The 24,223-nt window shown below is 64.4% G+C and overlaps 2 protein-coding genes across 10 annotated transcripts in view; one reads left to right on the forward strand and one right to left on the reverse strand.

Annotated features, from left to right (window-relative positions):
- The window catches only part of GPC1 (glypican 1), a 28,868-nt gene extending 8,975 nt beyond the window's left edge, over nucleotides 1–19,893 (forward strand). The window contains exons 2-9 of the mRNA XM_035726599.1: nucleotides 12,697–12,855; nucleotides 14,475–14,866; nucleotides 15,623–15,788; nucleotides 16,502–16,632; nucleotides 16,719–16,838; nucleotides 16,933–17,066; nucleotides 17,402–17,577; nucleotides 17,951–19,893. Coding sequence (XP_035582492.1) covers nucleotides 12,697–12,855; nucleotides 14,475–14,866; nucleotides 15,623–15,788; nucleotides 16,502–16,632; nucleotides 16,719–16,838; nucleotides 16,933–17,066; nucleotides 17,402–17,577; nucleotides 17,951–18,183 — 1,511 coding nt within the window. The 3' untranslated portion in view covers nucleotides 18,184–19,893. The remainder of the gene's footprint in view (nucleotides 1–12,696; nucleotides 12,856–14,474; nucleotides 14,867–15,622; nucleotides 15,789–16,501; nucleotides 16,633–16,718; nucleotides 16,839–16,932; nucleotides 17,067–17,401; nucleotides 17,578–17,950) is intronic.
- Nucleotides 19,894–20,033: 140 nt separating this feature from the next.
- ANKMY1 (ankyrin repeat and MYND domain containing 1) overlaps nucleotides 20,034–24,223 on the reverse strand; it is a 47,937-nt gene continuing 43,747 nt past the window's right edge. For 8 of the 9 annotated variants that reach the window (XM_027588987.2, XM_027588989.2, XM_027588985.2 and 5 more), the window contains one exon: nucleotides 20,034–20,938. In XM_027588987.2, coding sequence (XP_027444788.2) covers nucleotides 20,808–20,938 — 131 coding nt within the window. In that variant the 3' untranslated portion in view covers nucleotides 20,034–20,807. The remainder of the gene's footprint in view (nucleotides 20,939–24,223) is intronic. The other variant, XR_003519061.2, reaches the window with a different exon arrangement.

Here is a 24,223-nt window from a genome sequence, read left to right on the forward strand (position 1 = left end):
CTCAAGCATCAGGGCCCTGAGTGCCCATCCCTGGCTCTGGGGACCAAGGGAATCCATTCCGCCCACCAGGCCCCGGGGAGAGAGATGGTGCCACCCATCGCCAGGGTTGGCTCGGATGATCACTTGCACCCCCGGTTGTCATGCAGCGTGGGACACACTGGACCAACGCAACTATTTTGAAAGGATGAGCCTCTTCATTCAGCTCCCCCACTCCCTGACCTCCTCCTCTGGCATGCCGCGGCCTGCCCACACCACACTCCTGCTACTCCAGATGTCTTGGCACGCTCCCTCCGAGTGACCCAGGGACTGGCACCTCCCTATCACTGTGCATCTGGGGGGCTGGGGGACGTGGGGGCCGCTGCAGGCCAGACACACACCGCTAAAGGCAAAGGATAAGGTGGTATTTCCAACCAGGAGCCGTTACTCAGGGGGGAGTTTTTGGTTGTCACAGAGTCTTAGGGCTGGGGTTGGGGTGGCCAGGGACGCTGAGAAGTCCCGGACACTCTTGGACAGTTAGGAGGCGGCTTCCAGAAATACCAGCAGCATCTCATGAGACGCACTTGAAGCAAAGCTCTGGGCGAGGTAGAAGGAGTGGTCCGCGCAGCGCAGAGGTGGGGGCACCCGTCTCCGCCAGGCCAGGACAGCCCCGCAGGGTGGCTGGTGGGGTCAGCTCTAGAAGGAGGGCGAACTGTGGTGGGTGCGCGCAGGTGTGAAGGCAGGTCATTGGAGGCGAGGGTTCGTAACTGGGGTGCACGGAGAGGCCCAGGGAAAGAATTCAGGGAGTTGGGGAATTTGGCCGAGAAAGAAGTTACAGCTCTGTCTGTGCTAACCTCCACCCAGAACGCAACATTCTCTGTTGCTGGGAGCAAGGCGGTGACAGTGCTCCAGAATCTGGGCCGTGGCCGCCAGCAGAAGCTGCCGACGCGTTCACATCCCCTTGCATTTGCCGCCGGTGCCTCGAAATACCTTCTACGCTCCGCGCCACTCGGAGAGTCCAGCCGGTGTTAGACGTGCTGCCGGGTCGTGCGGAGCCTGCTCCGGGGAAAGCCCGCGAGGCACCCCGCCGCACCTTTGTTTTCTCATCATCTGATCGCTGTGGCACTTCGCCTGGCTTCCTTTGTGATCCTCTGCATACTTTACTTCCTAAACACCTGCAGAGGGGTCCACAGGCTTCTGCACACAGTCGCGTGGGCTCGGCACGGAGAAGAGACCGTGCTCGGGCCACGTCTGCAGCCGGGAGAGCCTGCGGGGAGGCTGGGGGCGGGGGTGGTGAGGGGCATCTGGGGGGTGATGGGGCCTCTCAAACCTGAGTCTCTCTGCATCCCTCAGCAAGTGCTCCCTGAGCTCCTACTGTGTGCTGGGCTGTTCTCCCTGCTGAAACGCAGCCACAAACCGTGCCATGGGCGCAGGGACCGGATGAGGCTCGGGGGGTCTCCCGTGAGCTGTGGCCCCACTGGCCACAATGACCCGTGTTACTTTGTAACAAGTCGAGAGAAGCAACCAGGGAATTTAGACAGACGCAGGAGGTTTGCAATCACACACACACCCCCCCCCGACCGGGGCCTGTAGAGCTAAGACCCTTCCCCGTGCGGGGCACCCAAGGGCCCAGCCTCCTGGGCTGCCCATCCAGGACCCCTGCCTTGGGCCGTTCCCTGGTCCCACTTTCTGTGATACTGAGAGTTTGCAGTCAGAGGCCCTGGAGCACTCTGCCCACAGCTAGAGGAGGAGGAGAGGAGTTGGCTCAATGAGGAAAGTCCGCAAGACCTCATGAGAGGGAGGGGCACCGTGACCTGTGGCTCTGAGGGAGACGGCCTGCTTGCCTAACACGCACGGTCCCAGAGCCACCATCCCTCAAATCATCGTGTTAGGAAAGAAGCAGGTCTCCAGAGGAAGCCAAAACCTGGCCTGCTGGGGTTCAAGTGCCCACGCTGACTTACTGTGTGACCTTGAGCCAATCACTGAACCTCTCTGAGCCTCACAGTGCTCTTCTGTCCAGTGGGGCTGGTAGCAGTGCCTGCTGCGTGGACAGTTGTGAGCACCAGTGCCCCCTTGTGCCCAGCCAGAGCCCATGCTGCCCCCAAGTCCAGCCTTCCAGCGGGGCAGTGGGGGAGGTGCCCCCTGGTGGGCAGGCGGAGGACCCCTGGCCGGGGCCAGAGATCTAGGCTGGAGGAGAGGCTTCTGCCCTTCCTCAGTCACCCACTGCTGCTTCGCTCACCGCTCTGTGTGTGGTGTCGGCGCTTCTGCCCGGCCTGCCCGGCTCTCTGGTAGTCGAGTGCCACAGGGAAAGCTGGCCCAGCCCGTCCTGGACGGCGGCCCGTGATGAGAGACTCTGGGTGGCGTTGGAGGGTGGCAGCTGGCTTTTGGAAGAGAGCCATGGGTGGAGGCACCAGAAGTCAGCACAGGCCCTGTGTAGAGGTTGGAGGGGGATAGGAGTTGGTGCAGCAGGACCCCCGCTCACGGTCAACCTGGAGTTGGGCCTGGAGTCTGGCAGCCTGCATTCGAGGGGCCTCTCCTCCCCGGGGGCTTATGGGGCCTTCTCAGCAACTCTCTGGCTACTTTCTGGGGATGGAGCTAGTTCCACCCCCTCAGCCATCTGCTCCAGGATTGTCCTGGGCAGGACCATCCCACCTCTGTCCAGAGCTGTGTGCCTTTGTGCGTGCGCTTCACCTGCTGGAAAGGGCTGGGCCGGGCAGGGGCTAAGACCCTTGGCGCCTGGGGGAGCAGAATTCCCCCCTTCCTGAGGGGCCTGGCCCTCCTCTGACATGCTTGCAGCTTGACCGGCCCTGAGAAACTGAGCTGGAGAAGCCAGGGAATAGGGTGGTCCCCAACATTCCCACCTGCTCCCAGGACCCACAAGAGGTCAGGGTTCCACCTTTGGGGCAGTCACCTGACTGGTCCAGGTCTGGGAGCCCCCTGTGTGCTCAGCAGGGCCTGATGGGGGCTGTCTCTGGTGGTGGGTCTGTGCTCCTGGGAGGAGCATCCAGGCAGGTGTCCCTCCCCCAGTGGAAGTGGCCAGGCCTGGCCCTGCCACTAGGCTCTCATGTTCCAGGAGAGGCCTCATGTCCATACCTGGGGCTTCCAGGCTGCCAGCCCCAGGTGCCCCTGGACTCTCGTTTGCCCCACCTCAACGAAGGCAGGGAGGCACGGGGGCCAGCGACATTAGGCGGCAGGTCTGAAACACTGAGCAGGTCACGTAACCTCTCCCGGCCTGTCTTCCCAGCTGTAAGATGGATATGCTCCTATCTTCTCGTTCACTGAGATAGGCCCAGTGTTCTCCAAGGAGGTTGGGGCTGTGGGTCTGAGGAAGCCAGGCGGGGCCATGTGACCCAGGGTTCCAGGGAGGGAACCTGTGTGACTTCAGTCAGGCGTCTCTCCGCACCCCACAAAGGACCGCCAGATTTAGCAGATAAAACTGCAGGCTGTCCGGTTAAATTGGTGTTCCGGGTAGTGAATAATCTTACAGTGCAGGTATGTCCTGAATATTTTAATTTGAAGTAAACGGCAGTGATGTTTCTAGTGAAAGTGTGCCCCACATATTTAGTGTGAGTATGTTGCAAATATGGGGGGATGCTTGCTTTTTTGGTGATAAAACGTGCCTAAAAATGTTTAATCATTTTAGCTGGTTTTGTGTATCGTTGAGAGTCATTAAGTGCATTCACACTGTCGTGCAGCTGTCACCAGCCTCCATCTCCAGAACTTTCTCGTCTTCCCCAACTGGAACTCTGTCCCCATGGAACACTGACTCCTGCGCCCTGCCCCTGGCGTCTGCTCTCTGTCTCTGTGAATCTGACCACTGTAGGGACCTCGTGTCGGTGGAATCATACGGGATTTGTTGTTCCCAGTCTGGCGTCTTTACTTGGCACAACATTTTCAAGGTCAGGGTTCATCCGCCTGGTAGCAGGTGTCCTGCTTCGTTCCTTGTTAAGGCTCCAGAATATCCCATCGTGTGGATGGGCCACACTTTCTTCTCCATTCCTCTCTCCATGGACACTCAGGTTGTTTCCACCTTTTGCCTGTTAGGAGTAGTGCAGCCCTGAACAGGGGTGTGTAAAATTCCGTTCCAGTCCCTGCTTTCAATGCTTTGGGGCCAGATTTTTTTATACTAAGAAATAACGCAGTTTATCTTATATTGCCGTTCACCTGCATTCTGTCCTCCATCTCCAGCCCCCTCACTGGGTGGCAAGGACAGGGGCGGGCGGAGGTGCAGCCACCAAGTCAGCCAGGGGAGGAGATCGCGGGCCCCAGGAGGCGGGCTGGCCGTGTGCAGCTCCTCACGCAGCGGAGCGAGCCTGCCTCCGCCTCCGCCTCCGCCCCCCTGCCCTGGACCCCCCCCCCCCCCGGGACTGGAACCAGGGGAGGTCTTGCGGTGGGAGGAGTGGGGGAGGCCAGCGTTGTTCGGCGGCCACACCACGCTGAGTGACCTTGGGCACTTCAGCTCCTGCATCGCCCCATCCACGGTAGAATGAGAAAGAGGGGCCTGGCCGTAACACCCCGCACAGCACGCGCCGCAAGTCCTCCATCTCCCGCCGAGGTGGCCGGGTCTCCGTCAGAACAAGGGAGGCCTTGTGGGGAGCAAACACACCCCGAGAACCCCCTCCAGGCACCAGCACGCCCATGGCTGTCCTGCTGCCCCTGGGGAGAGGTCAGGTCAGGGAGGTCTGAGACTCCCGCGCTGGGGCCGGGATGGGGTTAAGCCTCGAATGCCAGCCCTGGACAAAGAGTCTCTCTGTACGGTTTCTTCATATGTAGTTGTTTATTGACCCAGGTCTGGCCTGGGTGCTGGGCAGGGAGGCAAGAGAAGGGGAGTGGAGGCACCCGCCAGCAGGCAGAGTGGTGCTCCTGCTGCCACGGAGGGTGGCCAACTGGGACTTGGGGAAGGCCCCAGGGTGGTGCTGTGGCCCCGAGGGACCGGGGAAGTCTTCCTGGAGGGAAAGCTGAGTGGGCATGGAAAGAGGGCTGAGCAAGGGGGAAGGGCACTGAGATCCAGAGTTAGTGGACGTGGCAGGTCACAAGCTGGATCGGGGCGACGGGCTGGGATGCCAGGCCAAGGTTGGCCGTGGCTCTGGACGTGGCTACCAGGCTTCGTGGGAAGTGGCTGGGTGAGAGGGGGTCAGCCAAGCCCTCTGCGCCTTGCTGGTCGTATTTATGGGGCCTGAGCTGAGAGCGGGCCCAGGTCACAGTGTGCCCCCACGGGCTCCGTCAGTTGGAGGGTCTGCTCGGGGTTCTGGCCCAGCTGAGAGTCCGTACCACCTCCGCCTATTGGGCGTTCAGGGGGCGGGTGGGTGGGCCTGCGCGGTGTCTTTGCGGAGAACACAGCTGAGAGGGTCTCTGAGCTGCCGTGTCTCCTCCTGCTGCTCCAGGCTGTTCCCTGTGGACCTGTCACAGGGCACCCTCAGCTGCCCCAGGCCCCAGGGGAGGGTGGGCAGAGCCCCACCACTGCCCAGCCCCCAGCAGGGACTGGCGTGTGCCGGCAGGAGTGCTCTCTGCAGCCCAGCTTGGGCCAAGGATGAGAAAGCAGGGCTCACTCTGGCCTGAGGGGTGAGGTTCGGGGGAGCACTCAGTCCTGGGCCCCAAGGGAGCACTCCCTGCCCTGCAGCCAAGACCTGGGGTCACAGGTGGCACAGACCCGGGGTCCCCTTCCTCCTGATTTGTTCTGAGGCCATGGCATGAGCTGGGAACCTTGAAGCAATCCTGGGGAGGCTAGTTGGAGGTGGCCCGGCCCCTCGGCCAGAGCTGTGACTGCATGGATGAGGCCCCCGGCCTCACCAAGGCACCCCAAGCCTGGTGCCCACTGGCAGGGTGGCCTGCCTGGGAGGTCCCCAAGCAGGAAGTAGGCAGCACAGAGCAGCCTTGTGAGTTACCTGTGAATCCCGCTGTTTCTGGGGTCTGAGGTGCTGAGGCCTTGGAGAGGGGACCTGGATCAAGAGCTGCCCGTCAGGCAAGTGTCCCTGCCTGCCAGCTGGCTGAGAAAGGGTACAGACGTGCTACTGAGTGGGTGAGAGGGTGGTGTTCTGCGGGGGGGGGGGGGGGGGGGGGGGCAGCCGGGGGAAGGCGAGACCAGGGCCAGGGCTCCAGGGAGTAGAGGGTATCTGTGAGAGCTGTGCCGGTGTCCCAGGGGGAAGGGAGAGGCCCAAGAGTGGGCTCGTGCCCAGGGAGGAGGTAGCTGCTGGGCCCGTGCACTGGGCCCAGGTCGGGTTTGCTGTTTCCTAGGGGAGGAGATCAGCAGTGGGGGGGGAGGCCCAGGTCACTGAGGTGGGAGACTGGGGGGCGGGAGAGGGCTAAGTAGGGGATGTGCGGTACCTGATGGTGGCTTTGAGTACCCAGGCCGGGGGGAGGGGGTGGAATCTGGTCGTCGTCAGCAGAAGAGGGGGCTCCCAGGTGGTCAGCTGCCATTCTCCACCCCGGGGAGAAACCTGACACCCTCCGCCCCCCCCGCCCCGCCCTCCAGACCCCCGTCAGCATCCTTGGGATAGGCCCTGACGCCCGAGCAGCGAGCCCCAGGCCTGCGCCGACTGGGCTGCAGGGGCCAAGCCCATCCTCCCGCCCCAGATATGGGGAGCGGCACCCGGACGGGCCGCAGGGGGCGCGGGCAGGCGGCTCGCGGGTTCCTGGGAGACGGGGCGGTGCCGAGCGCGGCGGGGCGGGGGCTGCGGGAGGAGGCGCGTCCCCGCGCCGGGAGCCGCCGCCCTCGCCGTGCGCGCCAGTGCGGTGGCGGGGCTGCCGGGGCAGCGGTGGCCGCAGCTCCTCCCCGGCTCCCGTCCGCCCGCGCCGCCTCCGAGCCCTCCGGCCCGGTCCTGCTCCTCCGCCTTCCCCCGGCCGGGTCCCCAGGCCCCCCACGCGCCCGCACCCGGAGTCGCGCGCCGCCCGGAGCGTCACCGCCACCGCAGCCTGGGACGCCGCCGCTGGAGCCGCCGCCACCGCCGCGCAGGGCTCTCGGGCCACAGCGCGGGTGGCGTCTGCGGGGCTGGGATCCAGGCTGGGTGACCCCGCCTGGGCTCCAGCCAGCCGTCTGCCCCAAGCCATCTCCATCTCCCCGGCCGCCCCCCCCCCCGCATCCCCATCCCCAGGCTTGCCACCCCTACCTTCACTCCCTCCGCCTCAACATCCTCATTCCCACCCCTGCCCCCCATCACCACTGCCTCGGCCCCACCTTCTGTCCATCCCGCTCCCACCCTCAACCCCACCACAAGCCCTTCGTGGCCCCCGTCCACGTCCCCATCTGCTTCTCCACCCCTTCCCATCAGGAGCCCCATCGCCCAGTCCCCATGCCCACCCCATCCCCGCCGCAGCCCAGCACCCCCCACCTCTTTTCCCCTACAGTTCCCCACCTCCCCTTCCCCAGGTCCCTCTCATCCCTGCAGCATCCTAACACCCCTCCCCACCCCCATCCCTTCCTGTGCTTCCCAGCGCCTGCCGCAGCCCCCTTCCTGCAGCAAGCCCCCCTTCCTCTTCCGTCAAACTCCCCTCCCCCTCCCCTTTGCTTGCCGCAGCCCCCACGAGTCCCGTCTGCTGCCACCCCCTCCCCATGCCTGCCGCGCCCACTGCGGCAAGCCCCTTCCCCGCCAATCGCGTTGCCTTCCTCCCCCACCCTACCCCCGCCCCGCCTGCGGCAGCCCCCCCCACCGCGTGGCCCCCCTGCTCTCTGTCTCCCCGCCAGCCTGCCTGCCGCAGCCCCCGCACCCCCTGGGTGCCCGCCGCGCCCACTGCACCAGCGCCCGGTCCCTGCTGCGCCAGGAGCACCACCACATCTCCAGACCGCGCTGTCGCTCCCGCTCCCGCCCCACGGTGTGCGGTGCTCCGTCCTGGCCCCCTGGCCTGCAGCGGCTGGCCAGGGCACCGGGCGCCCAGCCTTTGTTCTGCCGCCTGCGACCTGCCCCTCCTGCCCACCGAGGGAGGAGGTGTCCGCAGCGATGCCCCTCGGCTTTGGGTCCCAGTGCTGGTGGAGACTCTGCCAGGCAGTGGCAGAGGGCTCCTTGGTGACGCTGTCATTTGCCTGAAATGGTGGGGGAGGGGGGCTTTGGGTGGTCCGGGGTAGGGAGGCAGGTTGGGTTGGTGGTAGGAGGGGTTATGGGTGCTGTTGATGTGTTAATAAGGGAGGGTAGGAGATGGTGGTTGAAATGTCCTCTGCAAGGTGGGTCTGAGGCCACCCTTCTGGATGATCAAGTGTGACCCTCTGACAGGGACCAGTCAGGGGCAAACGCTTCCGGACAGAGGGCTAAGGGAAGAAGGTCTGGAGCTCCCGTGTGGCCAGTACCCAGGGAACCTGCCTCTGTTTGCTCAGTGCCTCCCACCCCCAGCAGACTGGTGGACAATGCCAGGGGGATCCTGTGTCCACTGGAGCTGGATGGGGTCCAGGAGCAGGAGTGGGCAGGGGGCAGTTGTCCAGAGAAGAATATTGCTTGGGGGAAAACTTTCTCTACCTGCCCACCCCCAGCCTGCCAGCAAGGCCTGATGGAGGGTCCAGAACTGAGTAAAGGGGAGTGGCGGGGAAGCAGCCCCCTTCCTGCTCCTCCAGACCTGGGCCTCTCACTCGGCGTGTTTTGGTACCTGGAGCTGTCCACACAAGTGTGTTTCAGCCCCGTGCAGGCGGTCTGCAGTGAATTAGAGTGTCCTAAGGGTGGCTGGGTCAGTCGGTGCAGAGCCTCTGGGATGTGGCTTTAAAGACAGGTTGAGCAGACAGTCTGCATCCTCTTGTGTGAGCAGTAGAAGCTTCTGGAGAGATGGGCTTGGCATGGCGCCATCTATCCTCTGCAGTCTCCTTGGGAGGGCTCTAGCGCCACCAGTCACAGGTGGCTGCCAGGCTGGGCCTGGACACATGAGGTCTGTGTCCAGCATTGGAAATGGTGACCACTGTTGGGGTGGGTGTCTTGGGCTAAAGCATTGGGGTGACAGTGCCGGCGAGGTTGGCTGCTGGGCAGGGACGCTCTTGGGAGGCTGCCAAGACAGGACAGCTGGGAGCAGCGGCTCAGCAGGTGGCAGGAGTGCGTGAGCCTTAAAGATGTTTGAGCCACAGACTGATAGGGGCTTCGTGAAGAGGAGCCGGGGATCTGGGGTGACCCCAGGAGGTCTGAATCTGGAGGGCAGAAGATGGACATGCAGTCTGCCGCCCAGGAGGAGAAGCAGTTGCTTGCTGATGGGGTTAGGGAAGTAGGTACAGGGACTTTAACCTGAGCAGGATCAGAGGGCATCTGGGAACTTGGGGGCGGGGCCTGGCGGAGCCATGCCACAGGGACTGGGGTGAGGAATGAACTATCCTCCCCTTTCTCTCCCCAAAAAGCCTAGGAGCACCCGTGGGAGGAAGTGTCCCCACAGGCTAAGGGAAGGGAGAGTTCTGGATGTGGCCAGCTTTTGCAAAGACAGCAGAGTAACCGAGGGAGAAAGGAGGGATGGTCGCTGGCCAGCTGGGGGAGGGGTCAGTGGGAAGAGGGGACCCGCCGATGCCTCCCAGGGCGGGGAGGGGGAGCAGTACCCCCACCCCTGGGCAAGTCTCCGTTCCTCTGAGGGTATTGAGCTGAGAGGAGAGGTGGGCGTTTGGGGGTCTGGAATGACAATGTACAGAAATCCTTCAGTCTGATTTGCACACTGCCAGGGGCAGGGAGCTCACTTTCACTCCTGGCAGCCCCCCACCCGGGCACGAGTTGGCTCTGACCAGACCAGGAGGCGCAGGCTTGCATTGCAGGGGGTGCAGGGAGTGCCCTGCCAAACCCCCTCCAGCTGGCTGATGTGCAGACGCAGGCCGAGCTGGGCCAGGGTGGGCAGGAAGGAAGCATGAAGCTGCTGTGTCCTGACTTTCGCTCTCGCACCCGCCGCGCACTGCATCTGCCCTGCAGCCGGCTTGGGGGCCGCCTCAGCCCAGCCCGCCCGGGGCCTCAGGCCGGCGCCCAGGCTCTGGCTCCGTGTCTTCACTCCCGTGTGTCCGAGGAGGGAGGGAGGGACGGGGGCTGTGCTGGGGCGGCCGGAACAGCGCAGGCCACCGGGCGGCTGGACGAGGTGGCCAGGCAGGGCTGGCGAGGCTCCGGGGAGGCCGCTGGGGTGGGAGTGGTGGCCGTGCTGACAGTGCCCAGGGGCTCACTCAGAGCCTGCCCACGGCGGGGGGAGGGGGGCTCCCTGTGTCTCCCCGAGTTTCTCCCCCGCCGCCCGGGCTCTCTGCTGTCGGCATGAACTGGCAGGTTCGGGGAGGGGTCTGTTGCTCCAAGGGACCGGAGGGTTCAGGAGGGAGGGCAGCCAGTCACCGGCGCTGTCCATCCCTGTGGCCTACAAGAGCTCTCGCTTTGGCAGCCCATGCCCACCTGAAGACCTGTGTGTGCCCACCTGCTGCCCACCCAGCCAGCCTGGCCCAAGTGCCCAGCACAGCAGAGCCCCGGGTGTCCCCCAGAAGCCCCAGGCTGGCACCTGCCCCCTGTCCCAGGGCACGTCCCCAGTTCATGTCCCCACCCCCTGGCACCATGGGGAGCCTGGCATGCAGAGGATGCTCTCCCGGCCCCTGTTGAGGCAGGGAGCTCAGCTTTCTCCCAGTTGGGTGCACAGGGACCCCATGGAGGGGACCCTCATCCTGCCCGGTGTCCTGCCTCCTGCTGGCAAGGGTCCTGGGCCACACGTCAGAGTCAGTAAAGGCCCTGAGAGAGAGGGATGGTAGGTGTTCTTGGGCCCAGTCCCTGCCTGGAGACACCTGCCCACCCCACCGCTCGCGAGAAAGGGCACAGGAGTGGAGTGTTGGCAGGTGCCTCCTATCAGGCCCTGGGGAGCCAAGGCTCCGACCCTTGACCCCAGCTGGCTCCCACAAGGCCCTGAAAGTCCTGATTCACCCAGGGGGTCAGGTCTCAGATCCCCAACTGTCACAGCCCCACAGAGCTGATGCCCTCCCAGAGATGGGCCCAGGTGGTCTTGAGCGCCAATCTGTCTACCCCAAGATTGGCCCTTTCCCAAGGTGGGGGCCACAGCCCCCCTCAGACGGACATGCTAGCATCACTTCCAGGCCCTGGCGGAAGGGGTGGTGGTCCCCCCAGACAAGCAGCCCTGCAGGGCGCAGGTGTCTGAGAGCTGAGGGCACCCAGGGCCTGGGGAGTGGGACTGCTCAGGGCCCACGTGGGAAGGGGAAGAAGGGGCTGGCTCCCCCCCCAGCTGCGCCCCCCAAACCTCCCCTCACCCGCCGTGTCTGAGTGGGCTCCTCCAGGCACTTCTGACAGCCTTCTTCCAGGCCCAGCCCAGCGTGCAGTGGCCCGTGGGCCGCGCAGCAGTTCGCTGTCACGCGGACGGCACAGCGCCCACACACAGCTTCTCTGTTCTGTCCGCTTCTCACCTGGCCCGGGGTCGTGCGCATCAGCGCGGGAGACAGAGATGCTCCAGCCGGGTCCGACCCGGTGGTGCCCGACAGGCTCTTTAGGGCTAATTCAGCCTCAGGATAATTATGTCTTTGTCGCCACCCCACCGCCCACCGCCGCAAGCTTCACTGGAGGCTGCCTGTGTCCTCCAGGCCTTCTGCTGGGGCTGCTGACCCTCCCAGCCCTCAGAACAGCCTCGGGACCCCCGGAGCTCTGCCCAGGCTGCTCCACCCTACTCCGCAACAGTGCACAGGTGACCCTTCCCCACAGCCCCCGTCCGGGTTAGACCCCTGCCTCCCCCGGGGCCCAGCCTTCTCCACAGCTCAGAGGCAGGAAATACAGCCTGTAGGTGGGGTGGGGTGCGGAGGGCCATGAGGTGGCGCACCGGGTGCGGGGGGCCTGCAAGCAGGCAGCCTGACTGAGCTGCTTGGCTCCTCACGGCGTAGCGTGGACTGGACAGGAAGCCGAGTCTCTGCAATCCTCAGTTTCCTGGTCTGCAAAATGGGGTCACAGCACCCGCCTCAGAACCACAGTTGTTGTAACACTGGCATGGGCCCATTTTTAAAGGCGCCTGCTCTCTGGCCCGCACCCCTCCCTGCATGGCTCAGCAGTGTGTCTGCAGGGCTGTGTTGACTGAGCACCTGTCCCTGGCCCCAGGACGGAAGCATGGGTGGTGCGTTGCTGGGGAACATGAGGGGTGAGGAGGGCTTTCAGGTGCAGAGGAAGGGGCGCATCCCTGACGGGGGCACAGGTGTGTCCAGGCCCCCCGCATGCAGGACCACTCCTCACCAGGCACCCCCTGGTCAGTAGCCCCACCCAGGCCTGCGGTCCTCATAGGAGCTTGCACCTCTGGCCTGGTGTGGGTGGGGGGGAGGCTCTGATTATCCTGCCCTGCCCTCTGGGGGTGGGGGATCCCTTCCTCCCTCCCCATCCTCAGCCTGGGCCCAGGCAGGGGGCACCCTGCAGGCCTGGAAGCTTGCCCCGGTGAACCGGGGGTCTGGCAGCCCCCCCGCCTCTGCACAGACAAAGGGCCCGAGGCAGTTCTGTGCTGGGCAGTTCTGGGCTGCGCCAGGACCCCTGGGATGGCCCTCCTCACCTGCATGGTGGCAGCAGGGGGCGCTGAGGGGCCAGGAGGAGCTAGGTGGGGATGACATTGGACATCCCTGCCCTGGGGCTCAGCCTTCTGCACCCCTGCTTGATGCCCACCCGCCCGGTTTGCCCCTGCAGAGGCAGCCCTACTCCTGTGTCCTGCACTGGGGCCTGCACGACCTACTCAGGCCCCCGCCGGCGCTGTGCCCCCTCCCAGGGTCTGCCCAGGGCCCCCCTCCCAGCCTCCGGGGCGCCTCCTCTCTCTCACAGCAGCCCCTCCCCACAGGAGAGCACCTGCGGATCTGCCCCCAGGGCTACACGTGCTGTACCAGCGAGATGGAGGAGAAGCTGGCCAACCGCAGCCGGGCCGAGCTGGAGACCGCCCTCCTGGACAGCGGCCGCGCCCTGCAGACCACACTCGCCACCCAGCTGCAGAGCTTTGATGGTGAGCAGGCCCCCGGGCTTGGGACCACAGGACACTCACGCTGGGGGAGCTGGGCACGAGGGCACCTCTCCTGGCGAGGCGGGAGCAGAAGGCTGCCCGCATGCAGGGCCCAAGCCAAGGGGCCGTGAGCCCGGGAGCTGTCTGCAGGCACCCTCGTCCACCCTGGGGTGTGCGTAGCAATACCCGTGCACGTTTGGGGAGATCGGGCCCATCCCCTCTGTCAACCCCTCAGAGGGCACCCTCTTGCTCTAGAGGTGCCTCCTCGTCACCGGCAGACAGGGACAGGCCTTGCCCTGGCCACAGTGGTGCGGAGCCAGCAAGTGAGCACGCTGGCCAAGATCGGGGCAGGGGCCTGAGGCTGGGGCTGCCCTGCTGGGGGAGCAGGGGGCCCCGGGCGTGGCCTTCCTATCTCCAGGGCAGCTGCTGGTCGGGCCTCTCGTTCCCTGACTCTTGCCAGGTCTCGCACCAGGTCTGGGCAGAGAGCGGGTGCCCTGGCCGGCATGCTGCTGCCCACAGTGGTCACCTCCGGGGAATGGTGTGGGTGCTGGGGTGGGGCCCCCAGGAAGTGACCTGAAGTCTAACTGGAGGCGGAAGGTGCCCTGGCAGAGCCTGAGCAGAGAGAAGAGCGAGTGTGCGTCTGCAGCCACCAGGCAGCTCTGAGAGGATGTGAGGCCCATGATCTCAGCCCCTGGACTCGTGCACACCACCCCACAGCCTGACCAGGATCTCCCGCCCCAGCCAGCCCAACAGCCCAAGGCCTGGGTTGGGAGGGCAGATGTAGAGGAGCCTGGAAACCCCTGGCTGCCTAGGGCCCCAGGGCCTGTGCAGGGAGGGTGGCCATAGCTCTTGGGGATGAGTCTGAGTGGAGGTCTGTGTGGTCACAGACTGTGCAATCTCCCTGCCAGAGGAGGGTGGGTGCTGTCTGGGGGCCCCGTTCTGGGCACACAGGGTGCAGGGGCATGTCCCCAAAACCGCAGAGGTCTGCTGCACATGCTCATGCCTTGCCCCCCTGGAGGGCTTCAACAGGCCTGTCTGGGTCCCTGGGCACATCCCAAAGGCTACAGGAGATCTTCCCCGGGCCCTCAGGCCGGCCAGCTTCCAGGGAGTATGATAAGAGCTGAGGCTTCTGGAAGCAGAAGGAGGGCATCTAAGAGAAAAACGGAGAAGGAGGGCCAGACACACGGGGGGTTGGGGGGGCAGTGCAGGGAGGAACGGGCAGGAAGGAGGTGGCTCCCACTCCCTGGCTCAGAGGATCCTCCTGCCCACCTTACAGGTGATCCCAGTAGGTCACTGAAACACCCTGCGTCTGTCCCCAGCCCAGAAATGTCAACTGGAGTCCCAGCTGGAGGCCCTGAGACCCAGGAGAGGACCCCCACCCAGGCTCTTGCACCCCAGGCCATGGGGGGGTGGGGGTGAGGTCTTGAGAGTCCAGGGGGCACCCAGGGCCCTTCCAGCCTCTGCAGCCTGGGCTCTGATTCTCCCAGAGCATCAGGGGTCCCGGGCAGAGCCCCCCCCAGTCCTGCTCTGGCTGCCACAGCATGGGGGATGGGCAGGAGGACGGGAGGCCCCGGGAGGCCTCACGCCCCGCCCGCCCCCCCCCCCCCCCCCCCGGGGCCCAGATCACTTCCAGCACCTGCTGAACGAGTCGGAGCGGGCGCTGCAGGACGCCTTCCCCAGCGCCTTCGGCGAGCTGTACACACAGAGCGCCAAGGCCTTCCGGGACCTGTACGCGGAGCTGCGCCTCTACTACCGCGGCGCCAACCTGCACCTGGAGGAGACGCTGGCCGAGTTCTGGGCCCGTCTGCTGGAGCGCCTCTTCCGGCAGCTGCACCCGCAGCTGCTGCTCCCGGACGACTACCTGGACTGCCTGGGCAAGCAGGCCGACGCGCTGCGGCCCTTCGGGGAGGCCCCGCGCGAGCTGCGCCTGCGCGCCACCCGCGCCTTCGTGGCAGCGCGCGCCTTCGTGCAAGGCCTGGGCGTGGCTGGTGACGTGGTCCGGAAGGTGGCCCAGGTGCGCAGGGTGGCCCGGGCTCTCCGGAGCCGCCGCCCCTCCTACCCGACCCCCGTCTCCCCGCCCAGGCCCCTGGGCCCTAGGGCCTTCGGGCCATCTCCCTGACCCCGGGCTGCTGCCCACCCCCCCACCCCCCGCCTCCGCGTGCAGACAGCATGTCCCAGGACAGCGCTGGTGTGGGCAGCTGTCCAGTCCCATCCTCCGTCGGGCTGGGTCCCAAGCAGGACGGGAAGGCAGAAGGGCGTGGGGCTGGATGCTGAGCCAACTGCAGGGGTCAGGTGGACGGGAGCCAAGGGGGTAACATCGCTCAGAGGCCAGAGCAGGCTGGGGCCTGAGGCCTTCAGGGCCAGCAGGGTACCTCCCCCAAGGGGCAGCCCGAGTCAGACCCACACAGCCCCGGGCGTGAGCCACCTCCCTCTCTAGCTGGGGTCCTTAGTAAGTCCTCCTCCCAGCCAAGCCCCGGTGCCGTCATCGGCATGGAGGGCAGGCACTCTCACGCTTCCCCGTGAGCCTCAGTAACAGCACTGTTCCAGGGAGTCGCGTGCCGGGACGGCAGCAGTGAGGAGCATGAGCGGCCCCACCACTGGGAGCCTGTTTGACCATCTGAGATGAGACAGGGTCCCCAAGAAGGGCTAGGGCCAGGTGGAGGGCCCACTACCATTGAGGCAGATCTGCGGCCTCCTGACTGCTGTCCAGAGCTCTCCACCCTGGGCCTCCTTGGGGGACTGGGCACACCCAGCTGCCTTGCCTCCCCAGGTGCCCCTGGGCCCGGAGTGCACGAGGGCCGTCATGAAGCTGGCGTACTGCGCACACTGCCTGGGGGTCCCTGGCGCCCGGCCCTGCCCTGACTACTGCCGCAACGTGCTCAAGGGTTGCCTGGCCAACCAGGCCGACCTCGACGCCGAGTGGAGGAACCTTCTGGGTGAGCAGGCACTGCCACGTGCCAGAGCAGCCCAGGCCCTGCAGGAGCGGGGACAAAGCCAGGCCTGTCCTCTGGAGCACCTGGCCGTGGCCCTGGGAGGGGGAGGGGGAGGGTCCCCGGGTCAAGGGACAGGCCATTCTGAGCAGCGTGTGACTCAGACTACTGCCTGGTACGCAGCCCTCTGGGGTCATGGCTCCTCGTCCTCCCCCCTGCCATGAGCAAGCACATACATCCAACCCGCCTGTGACCTAGGGTGGGCCGCCGTGTGCATGAACTGACATGTATGTGAACCAGCGCACATGCGCTGCTGACTTGCGGCGGGCCGGCCAGCATGTACGTGTGCTGCGCATGGTGGACCGACACGCATGCACATCCGCACGTGTGAGTGGACATTGCTGATGTGAGGTGCATCGGCAGGCCCGGATGCCAACGTCTGTAAGTCCTAACGTGCGTTGACACAGCGGGCCAACACACATACATGCTGACGTGTGCTCACGTGTGTTATGACATGATCTGAGCCAACATGTGTCAACTGGCATATGCGTGTGGTAGGCCAGTTCAGTTCATGCCAGCACACGAGAGCTAACATGTTCACGAGCGGACACCTGGTGGGCCGGCATGCATGCGCGTGCATGAGCTAGCATGCTGACATAAGGTGGCTAGTGTGCATACTTACAAAACACCCTGTGTGCGTGTGTTCGCCCTTGTGCCAGACTCCATGGTGCTCATCACCGACAAGTTCTGGGGCCCTTCGGGAGCTGAAAGCGTCATTGGCAACGTGCATTTGTGGCTGGCAGAAGCCATCAACGCCCTCCAGGACAACAAGGACGTACTCACAGCCAAGGTGCGGGCAAGCGGGTGCAGCAGGCATGGAGGGGCATCCCAGAGATGGCCTCGTGCCCCTCTAGGACCCCTGTGGTCTTCCCCCAGGTCATCCAGGGCTGTGGGAACCCCAAGGTGAACCCCCAGGGCTCCGGGCCGGAAGAGAAGCGGCACCAGGGCAAGTTGGTGTTACAGGAGAAGTCTCCCACGGGCACACTGGAGAAGCTGGTGAGCGGCCCTCAGCCTGCTGGGGCCCTGGGTGGGCGGGGGAGGGGAGGGCAGGCCGAGCAGGGCACCCCATGACCTGACCGCTGCCTCGCAGGTCTTGGAGGCCAAGGTGCAGCTCCGAGATGCCCAGGACTTCTGGATCAGCCTTCCCAGCATGCTGTGCAGTGAGAAGGTGGCCATGAGCAGCGCCAGTGATGACCGCTGCTGGAACGGCATGGCCAAAGGCAGGTGGGTGCTGCCCGGCTGACTTCAGGCCTCACCCGGGTCCCTTGTCTGGCCTGTGTCTCCAAGTGCTATGTGCACAGGGCTGTGCCCGACGCCAGGCCCACAGGAGGACGAGGGAAGCCCGGACAGGGGTCTGGGCCAGCTCCTGCGGCATGCACCCTGCTCGGTGCATCCACACCTCACTTCTGAATATGATGCACATCCACACCCCAACAGGCCACGGGGGGTCTCAGGCTTGCCAGCACCTGGACAGGAGGAGAGGGGATGGGAGGGCATGCCAGGGAAGTGCCCCTTGGTAGGGGGCAGGCAATGACCCAGGGCCTGTCCTCGGCCCTCAGGTACCTCCCGGAGGTGATGGGCGATGGCCTGGCCAATCAGATCAACAACCCCGAGGTGGAGGTGGACATCACCAAGCCTGACATGACCGTCCGCCAACAGATCATGCAGCTGAAGGTCATGACCAACCGGCTCCGCGGCGCCTACAGCGGCAATGATGTGGACTTCCAGGACGCCAGTGCGGGCGGGGCCCCAGGGACGGGAGCCAGGGGGTGGTGCAGGGGAAGGGCGCAGGGGAGGGGCCGGCCCAGGGGCTGGGCCCACACGGTGGCTCTGGCCGCTGCTGCTGCCCGGGCGTGGACACCAAGCACCCCCCCCGCCCCCCCCACACACACACATCCCTGCGTCCCCAAGCACGGCCGAGCCTGGCCAGGATGTCCATCAAGCCTTGGCAGGCCCGGGCGGGTTGGGAGCTATGCTCGGGCGGAGCTGGCCTTGCCCAGCGCGGGAGGCCCCCATAGCCGGGGGCGGGGGGAGGGGTGGCTCAGAGTCTGCAGTGCTCGGGGTCCCCAGCCAGGCGGGCCTGCTGGAGCCTCCTGTCCTCCCCCCAGGTGATGACAGCAGTGGCTCGGGCAGTGGTGACAGCTGTCCAGACGACCTCTGTGACCGGAGGGTCAGCAAGAAGAACCCCAGCTCACGGACGACCCTGACCCACGCCCTCCCCGGCCTGTCGGAGCGGGAGGGCCAGAAGACCTCGGCGGCGAGCTGTCCCCAGCCCCGCGCGTCCCTGCTGCTACTTCTCCTCCCCCTGGTCCTCTCAGCCCCCAGGCCCACGTGGCGGTAACTGCCCCAGGCCCCAGGGGCCAAGGCCAGGAACTGACTTTGCCGAAACGCAAAACAGACGATATTTAATTCTCCTCGGCCTAGAGGCCCCAGGGCAGCACAGGGAGGGACGGTGAGGGACCCCGGCGCTGTGACTGCACCGGGGTAGGGCAAGGGATGCGGGCCCTCCTGGCCTCACTCCGCCGGCTACCCTGGCTTTTAATTTTGTATGAGGCCCTCAGGTCAGCCAGGAACAATGTCCCTAAAAGCCATGTATTTCAGGGACCTGGGGGATGCCGGTGGCCACCTCCCGCCTGCCCGCCTGCGCCTCTCCCCCCAGCTCCCTGAGCAGTGTCCCACTGGAGAGCGCGAGTCTGTGCTTTCCTCTCCTGCCTCCTCACACGGAGAACTTTTGGGCTCCAGGTGTCAGAAACCAAGGCCCACCCCTGGGCGCCTAAGGATCCCCAGGAGGGCATTGGGGTTTCTGCCATCCAGGGTCTAGCAGGGCCTATTGAGATTATGCATGAACCCTTCAGACTCAGCCAGGCCCCCATGATGCCGTGGCCCCCCCAGCGGCCCTCAGCATCAGGGTGAGTTCTAACTGGGAAGGCACCCTTGCTGACCCGTCTGTCTGGACCTCATTCTCTCCAAGGACCAGCTGCAAGGGTCCGGGGTGCACAGGTGGGCCGCCGTGGGCACAGCCCCACCACCTCTGGGCACTGCTCTTGGCTGACCTTCGTGTGGGGCTGGGGTGTCGATCCTGGCAGTCCAAGGAGAGTCGGCTGGGCCCCCCACAGATGTGGGCACCCCCTTCGAACGTGGGCCCTGCAGCTGTGCGGAGGTGCTGCCTGCGCATGCTCCTGCCTCTCATCCCCACCAGGTCCAGGGCCCCCCACTCGGGGTGACGCACGTGGGGCTGGAGGCCACACCTGGCCACAGGATGTGGGTGGCTGGTGAAACCTCAGCTCGGCCAGGAGGCCTGGCCCTGAAAGCCAGAGGGCCACCTGAGTCCCTCCTGACCCCGCCAGCTCCTGGGGGCCTGGGGGGCTTTGACAGTTAAGGGCTTTTCCAAACGTACATACATTCATAGACGCTTTCCATCTCTTCATCCAGAGCTGCTTTTTGGCTCCTCCTCCCAGAGCTTGAAAGGGCTGGCGTTTCCCGGATCTGGGGGCACCCCTGCTCACTCAGGCTGTCCAGGCCCTTCCCCGGGGCCTGGGACCCTCCCTCCCTCCTTCCTGGGCCCTAGCTGCTGTGGGCCCTGGGGAGGGGGCTGGACCCTGCCAGAGAGGGGCTCAGGCAAGGGGACCCTCGAGGGTCCATGGGATGCTGAGCCACTGTGGCCAGGGACAGCAGTCCTAACCAGCACCAGGGCCCGACAAGGCCACTTAGCCCTGCTTTGCCTCACCTGTCACACTGGTCAGGGCCCCCAGCCTGTGTCCCACCAGGCAGCGCAGTCCCACGGGCACCCCCATCCTGTAGTAACCCTGCTTGTGCCAGACTGGGGAGCTGGGCCCAGGGCCTCCTTCCCTGTAAGTGAGGGCCGGCTGGACTCTCAGGGGCTCTGGGGCAGTGGTTGCCTGCGTGCCCAGATGGCAGCATTTGGCCGCATGTGGCCGTCCCCACGGGGGCCCGCACTGTAGGTCTCTGGAGGGGGCGGCCCCGGCCAGGCGGTGTCAGCTGGTGTCCTAATGCTCTTGAGTCCTTGTACGAATAAAAGGTTGGAGAGCTTGTGCGGCTGCCGCGACCCCATCCTACACAGCTCGGGCAAGTGCGCACCCCTGGGCCGTGCACAGCAGGACACGATGTAGCACGCGCTGGGAGGTGGGGAGGGTCTTGCGCCCAGACTGCACCCCTGGTCTGCGTCTCCACGCCCCACCTGCTGTCCACTCCTTCCCTGCTCTGGACACACATCCTAACTCATGGCCCAGGAAGCTTCCAGTTCCTGCCAAGTAGCCTCAGAGATGCCCAGGAGGCCACAGCATGGGGACGAGCGTGGTTCTGAGGCCAGGCCTGTCTGGACATCCCGATGGTCCAGTGTGTCCCCCGTGCCAAGGAACCCTGCTACCTCACCAGAGCAGAGGCTCCTGCCCCCGCTGGGCTACCCTGCCGAGCACAGTCCCGCACAATACCTGAGACAAAGCTGCCAGCCCCTACCCTCACCCCCCAGTGCACTTCGGCCCCGCCAGCACCCTGGCCTCGTGGGCAGCATCTAGTGCAGGGCGCAGAGCCTGGCAGCCAGCCCGGAAGCAAGAGCTGCTGCAGGGTCACTTTATTTGGGAATTGCAGCCACACTAGTCTGCCCGGTGAATGTTCGATAAAGCCTCTCTGTCCCCGCGGGCCTGAGTGCTGAGGAGCCAGCGGCCGGGACCCCGCTCCCCCAGCACAGGGGGGTTGGGCTGCGTGCCCTGGGAAGGAAAATGCAGCTTCTCCGGGGATTGCAGCTCCTTGGGGGCTCCCGGCCCCAGCAACGGCCTCCCCTGCAGAGCAGCGACTGTGGGCTCACTGAGCCCACCCGTCCTGGAGCCCTGGGATGGCGGGGTGGTCGAGCTCCTCCCAGGAAGAGGGAGGGAGGGAAGGCCTCCCTCCCTGGGTGGGCTGGGAGACAGCCTCGGGAGTTCATGGAACAGGTGGGTCGCTAGACACTCATTCCTGGTTGTACGTGGAAAAGGAGCTCTTTGGCCGGCCTGGCAGCTTTGTGGTCTCAGGCTTCTGGCTCACCTTCTTGCCTAGATGCTTCTGGAAGTTCTGTGTGAACAGAGCTGATTCCATTTTCCCTGTGAGGGAAAGGACACAAGTGAGGTGGGCTTCCAGCACAGGCTGGGGGCAGGTGGGGAGAGGCCACCCGGCCCACAGCAGACCAGTGCTGGTCAGGGAGAGGCCCTCCCTGGCTCTTGGTCCCAGTTCATCCCTCTTGAGATACCCAGGAAGCCGCAGACTTGTGGACTGGCCCCCTGGCAGGCAGAGGGCAGCCAGCTCCTCGGCACCTCCTGTGGGCAGGCCGGTGTGGCGTTGTGTGCACACACGCATGGGAATGCACACCCTCTTCCCCGCCAGGGGACCAGCGGTCCTTTACCTGGAGACAAGCCCTCTGTCCAGAAATCGCACGTATCATCAAAGTGCTAGGTCTAGTTCAGGGTAGAGAACAGATTCCCTAGTGAATGTGGAAGGATTGGAACCAGGGGCCTGTGTCCTGCTGGAAACAACATAGGTGGCAAGTCCCCTGTCCGAGCTGTCAAAGCTGGGGGTGAGTCTAGGGCAGGTGACGGGGCATGGACGGGGCCCAGTGAAGGGCAACCTTGGTGAAGGGAAACGCTTCTCTCCCTCCCTCGCGTGGCCTGAAGATGCAAACAGGACACTTCACCGTTTGTAGCAGAAGCCCGTTTCCGGGCCCGACCCGGGAAGGCAGAGAAGCGAGCCAGCCAGGAACCTCTCAGGAATCTCAAACTACACAGCACCGGCAGCAGGAACCCGACAGGCCGCCCCAAGCAAGAGTGAGCAGCAGGAGAAAACACCAGGACATGTCTGCTGTTGAAGCTCACAGCAATGAGCCCGCCCCTGCAGATGGCTCGGTGCGCTGGACAAGGCAAGGAACGTCACAGTCAGTAGCCATCGGTGGGCTCCAGAGCGGGGCGGGGGGGGGGGCCTGCAGGCCACATGGGGGCCAAGAAAGCTTTGCTGCAGGGGCTCTGCCCAGAAACTGCCTCCCCAGAGCAGGGGGTTCCACTGGTCCTCAGCAGGTATCAGGAGGACTCCCCCATCCAGGCAGAGTGAGATGCCCTCGGGAGAAGGAGTCACATATCCCCAGTGGTGGGAACTCAAATTAAAAATTACAGCATGCCAAAAAAGCCAGAGCCCGAGAATGTCAGGTTGTGGGGCAGTCGGTCTACAGAGTGTTGTGTGGTGTCAGAGAGACGGAAGCTCTCAGGTTAGAACAAGCCCATTGTTTAAAAGAAAACAGGAGACTGGGAAAAGCACCAACTGGAGCTCAGATGAGGACCCTCCCCACACAGGACATGGGGACCCCCACCAGAGGAGGCGGGGCCCCCCCAAGAGGTGGGGACCACACAAGAGGTGGAGACCCCCCACAAAAGCAAGGGCCCCCACAGGATGTGAGGACCTCCGTAGGAAGTGAGGGCCCCACAGGAGATGGGGACACCCCATAGGAAGCAGGGACTCCCCAAAAGGAGGCAGGGACCCCCCACAGGAGTTGGGGACTCCCCAGAGGCAGGGGCCCCCCAGAGGAGAGGGACCCCCTCATAAGAGGTGGGGACCCCACAGGTGGGTCCCCCTTAGGAAGTGAGCACCCCACAGGAGGCAGGGCCCCCCAGAGGAGGTGAGGACCCCACAGGAGGTGGGGACTTCCCCAGCAGGGGGCACCGCACAGGAGGCAGGGATCCCCAGAGGAGGTGAGGACCCCACAGGAGGCAGGGCCCCCCATAGGAAGTGAGCACCCCAGAGGAGGCAGGGATCCCCCAGAGGAGGTGGGCACCCCACAGGAGGCGGGGACCTCCCCAGCAGTGGGCACCGCACAGGAGGCAGGGATCCCCAGAGGAGGTGAGGACCCCACAGGAAGCAAGGATCTTCCAGAGGAGGTGGGCACCCCACAGGAGGCAGTTGGCAGGAGCTCCATGCCTTCGGCCGGGTGTGGGAGGGGGCCCAGTGAGTTGGGATTTCCGTAGAAAGGGAAGCACCCCCGCACCTCCTCCACAGGTTGGCAGCCTGAACATAGCCCCTCCAAGCTACAGAAGACCATGCCAGTTTGAGTCCATCTGGAGAAAATTCTGGAAAAGGCAAGTCTGTGGGGAAGAGAGCAGATGAAGAGCTGCCAGGGCAGGGGGGGAGGTGGTGGAGAAGAGCACATAAGCTAACCAGTGCAGGGCCCTCGACGAGCCACACGGCAAGGATTGAACAGGCCCCCACCTCACAGCATCGACAAGAATACCGAGAATGGACTAAGAAGCAAACTGTGGAAAGCCACGCTTACAAGCTTGGAGAAGACAGTGGGACAAGACCCGGGGACACAGCAAGCACTCTGGAGACAGAGCCACGAGCCACAAGGATGCCGTGGGCAACTGTGGCCACACCCACATTCCGTCCTGCACGAGACAAACCAGACACGGAAACGCAGGCCGTGGCACACGTTAGAGGCTCCTGCTGTCGAGGACAGAGCCATCCCTGCACAAACACGGGCAGCGATCACACACCCACAGAGGCGAATCCCAGACACGGGACTCCAAATGCCCGATAATAAATAGGATGGGGGGCGCCTCGGTGGCGCAGTCGGTTAGGTATTCCATCTCTTGACTTCGGCTCAGGTCGCGGTCTCAGGGTCATGAGACAGAGACCAAGCCCCGGGTTGGGCTCCGCACTCAGCGGGGAGTCTGCTTGGGATTCTCTCTTCCTCTCCCTCTGCCCCTGCCCCCGCTCGTGTGTGCACGCGCTCGCACTCTTGCTCTCTCAAATAAATCTTTATTATAAGGACAAATAATCATTAGTTACATATGAAAAAGTGCTCAATTTTCCTTGTCCTCAGGGAAGGCAGAAAGAGACTTTCCAAAGCACCGTGCAGTATAAAATCTCACAATGGAAAACAGTCCCACGTGCCTTTTAGGAACACAGGAATGAAAAGCGAAACCATCTAACGGGGTAACAGTGGAGGGCTAGCTGCACTGCGTTCCAGTTCTTTAAAAACCCAGCATGAGGTGAGAGCAGCTCAGTGCGGACATCTGTGGACAGGTGTCCCACCCAAGTGGTGGCAGGTCTGGGACTCCTTTTATTATTTTGTGGATTTTTTAAAATATTCACGGTTGAACCAGGTCAGATGCAGGTTTTGTGGGCCTGTGAACCTTTTAAAGTGTGGGGAGGGGGGGTTCTTTAAAATAAAAGAACCCAAACCACAAACAGAACTCAGCCGGACACCCTGGCCCGTGGTCAGCCTGCAGCCGTGGCCCGGGGAAAGAGGAAACTCCCCAGGCTCCAAGGACGGGGGTGGGGAGAGTGCCACTCTGTGGCTGCGAAGGAACCTACAGTTCCTGGCCCTATGTCTTCTGTGTCCTTCC

The sequence above is a fragment of the Zalophus californianus genome, chromosome 3 (assembly GCF_009762305.2).
Source record: "Zalophus californianus isolate mZalCal1 chromosome 3, mZalCal1.pri.v2, whole genome shotgun sequence".
In the NCBI taxonomy this organism is placed as follows: Eukaryota; Metazoa; Chordata; class Mammalia; order Carnivora; family Otariidae; genus Zalophus; species Zalophus californianus.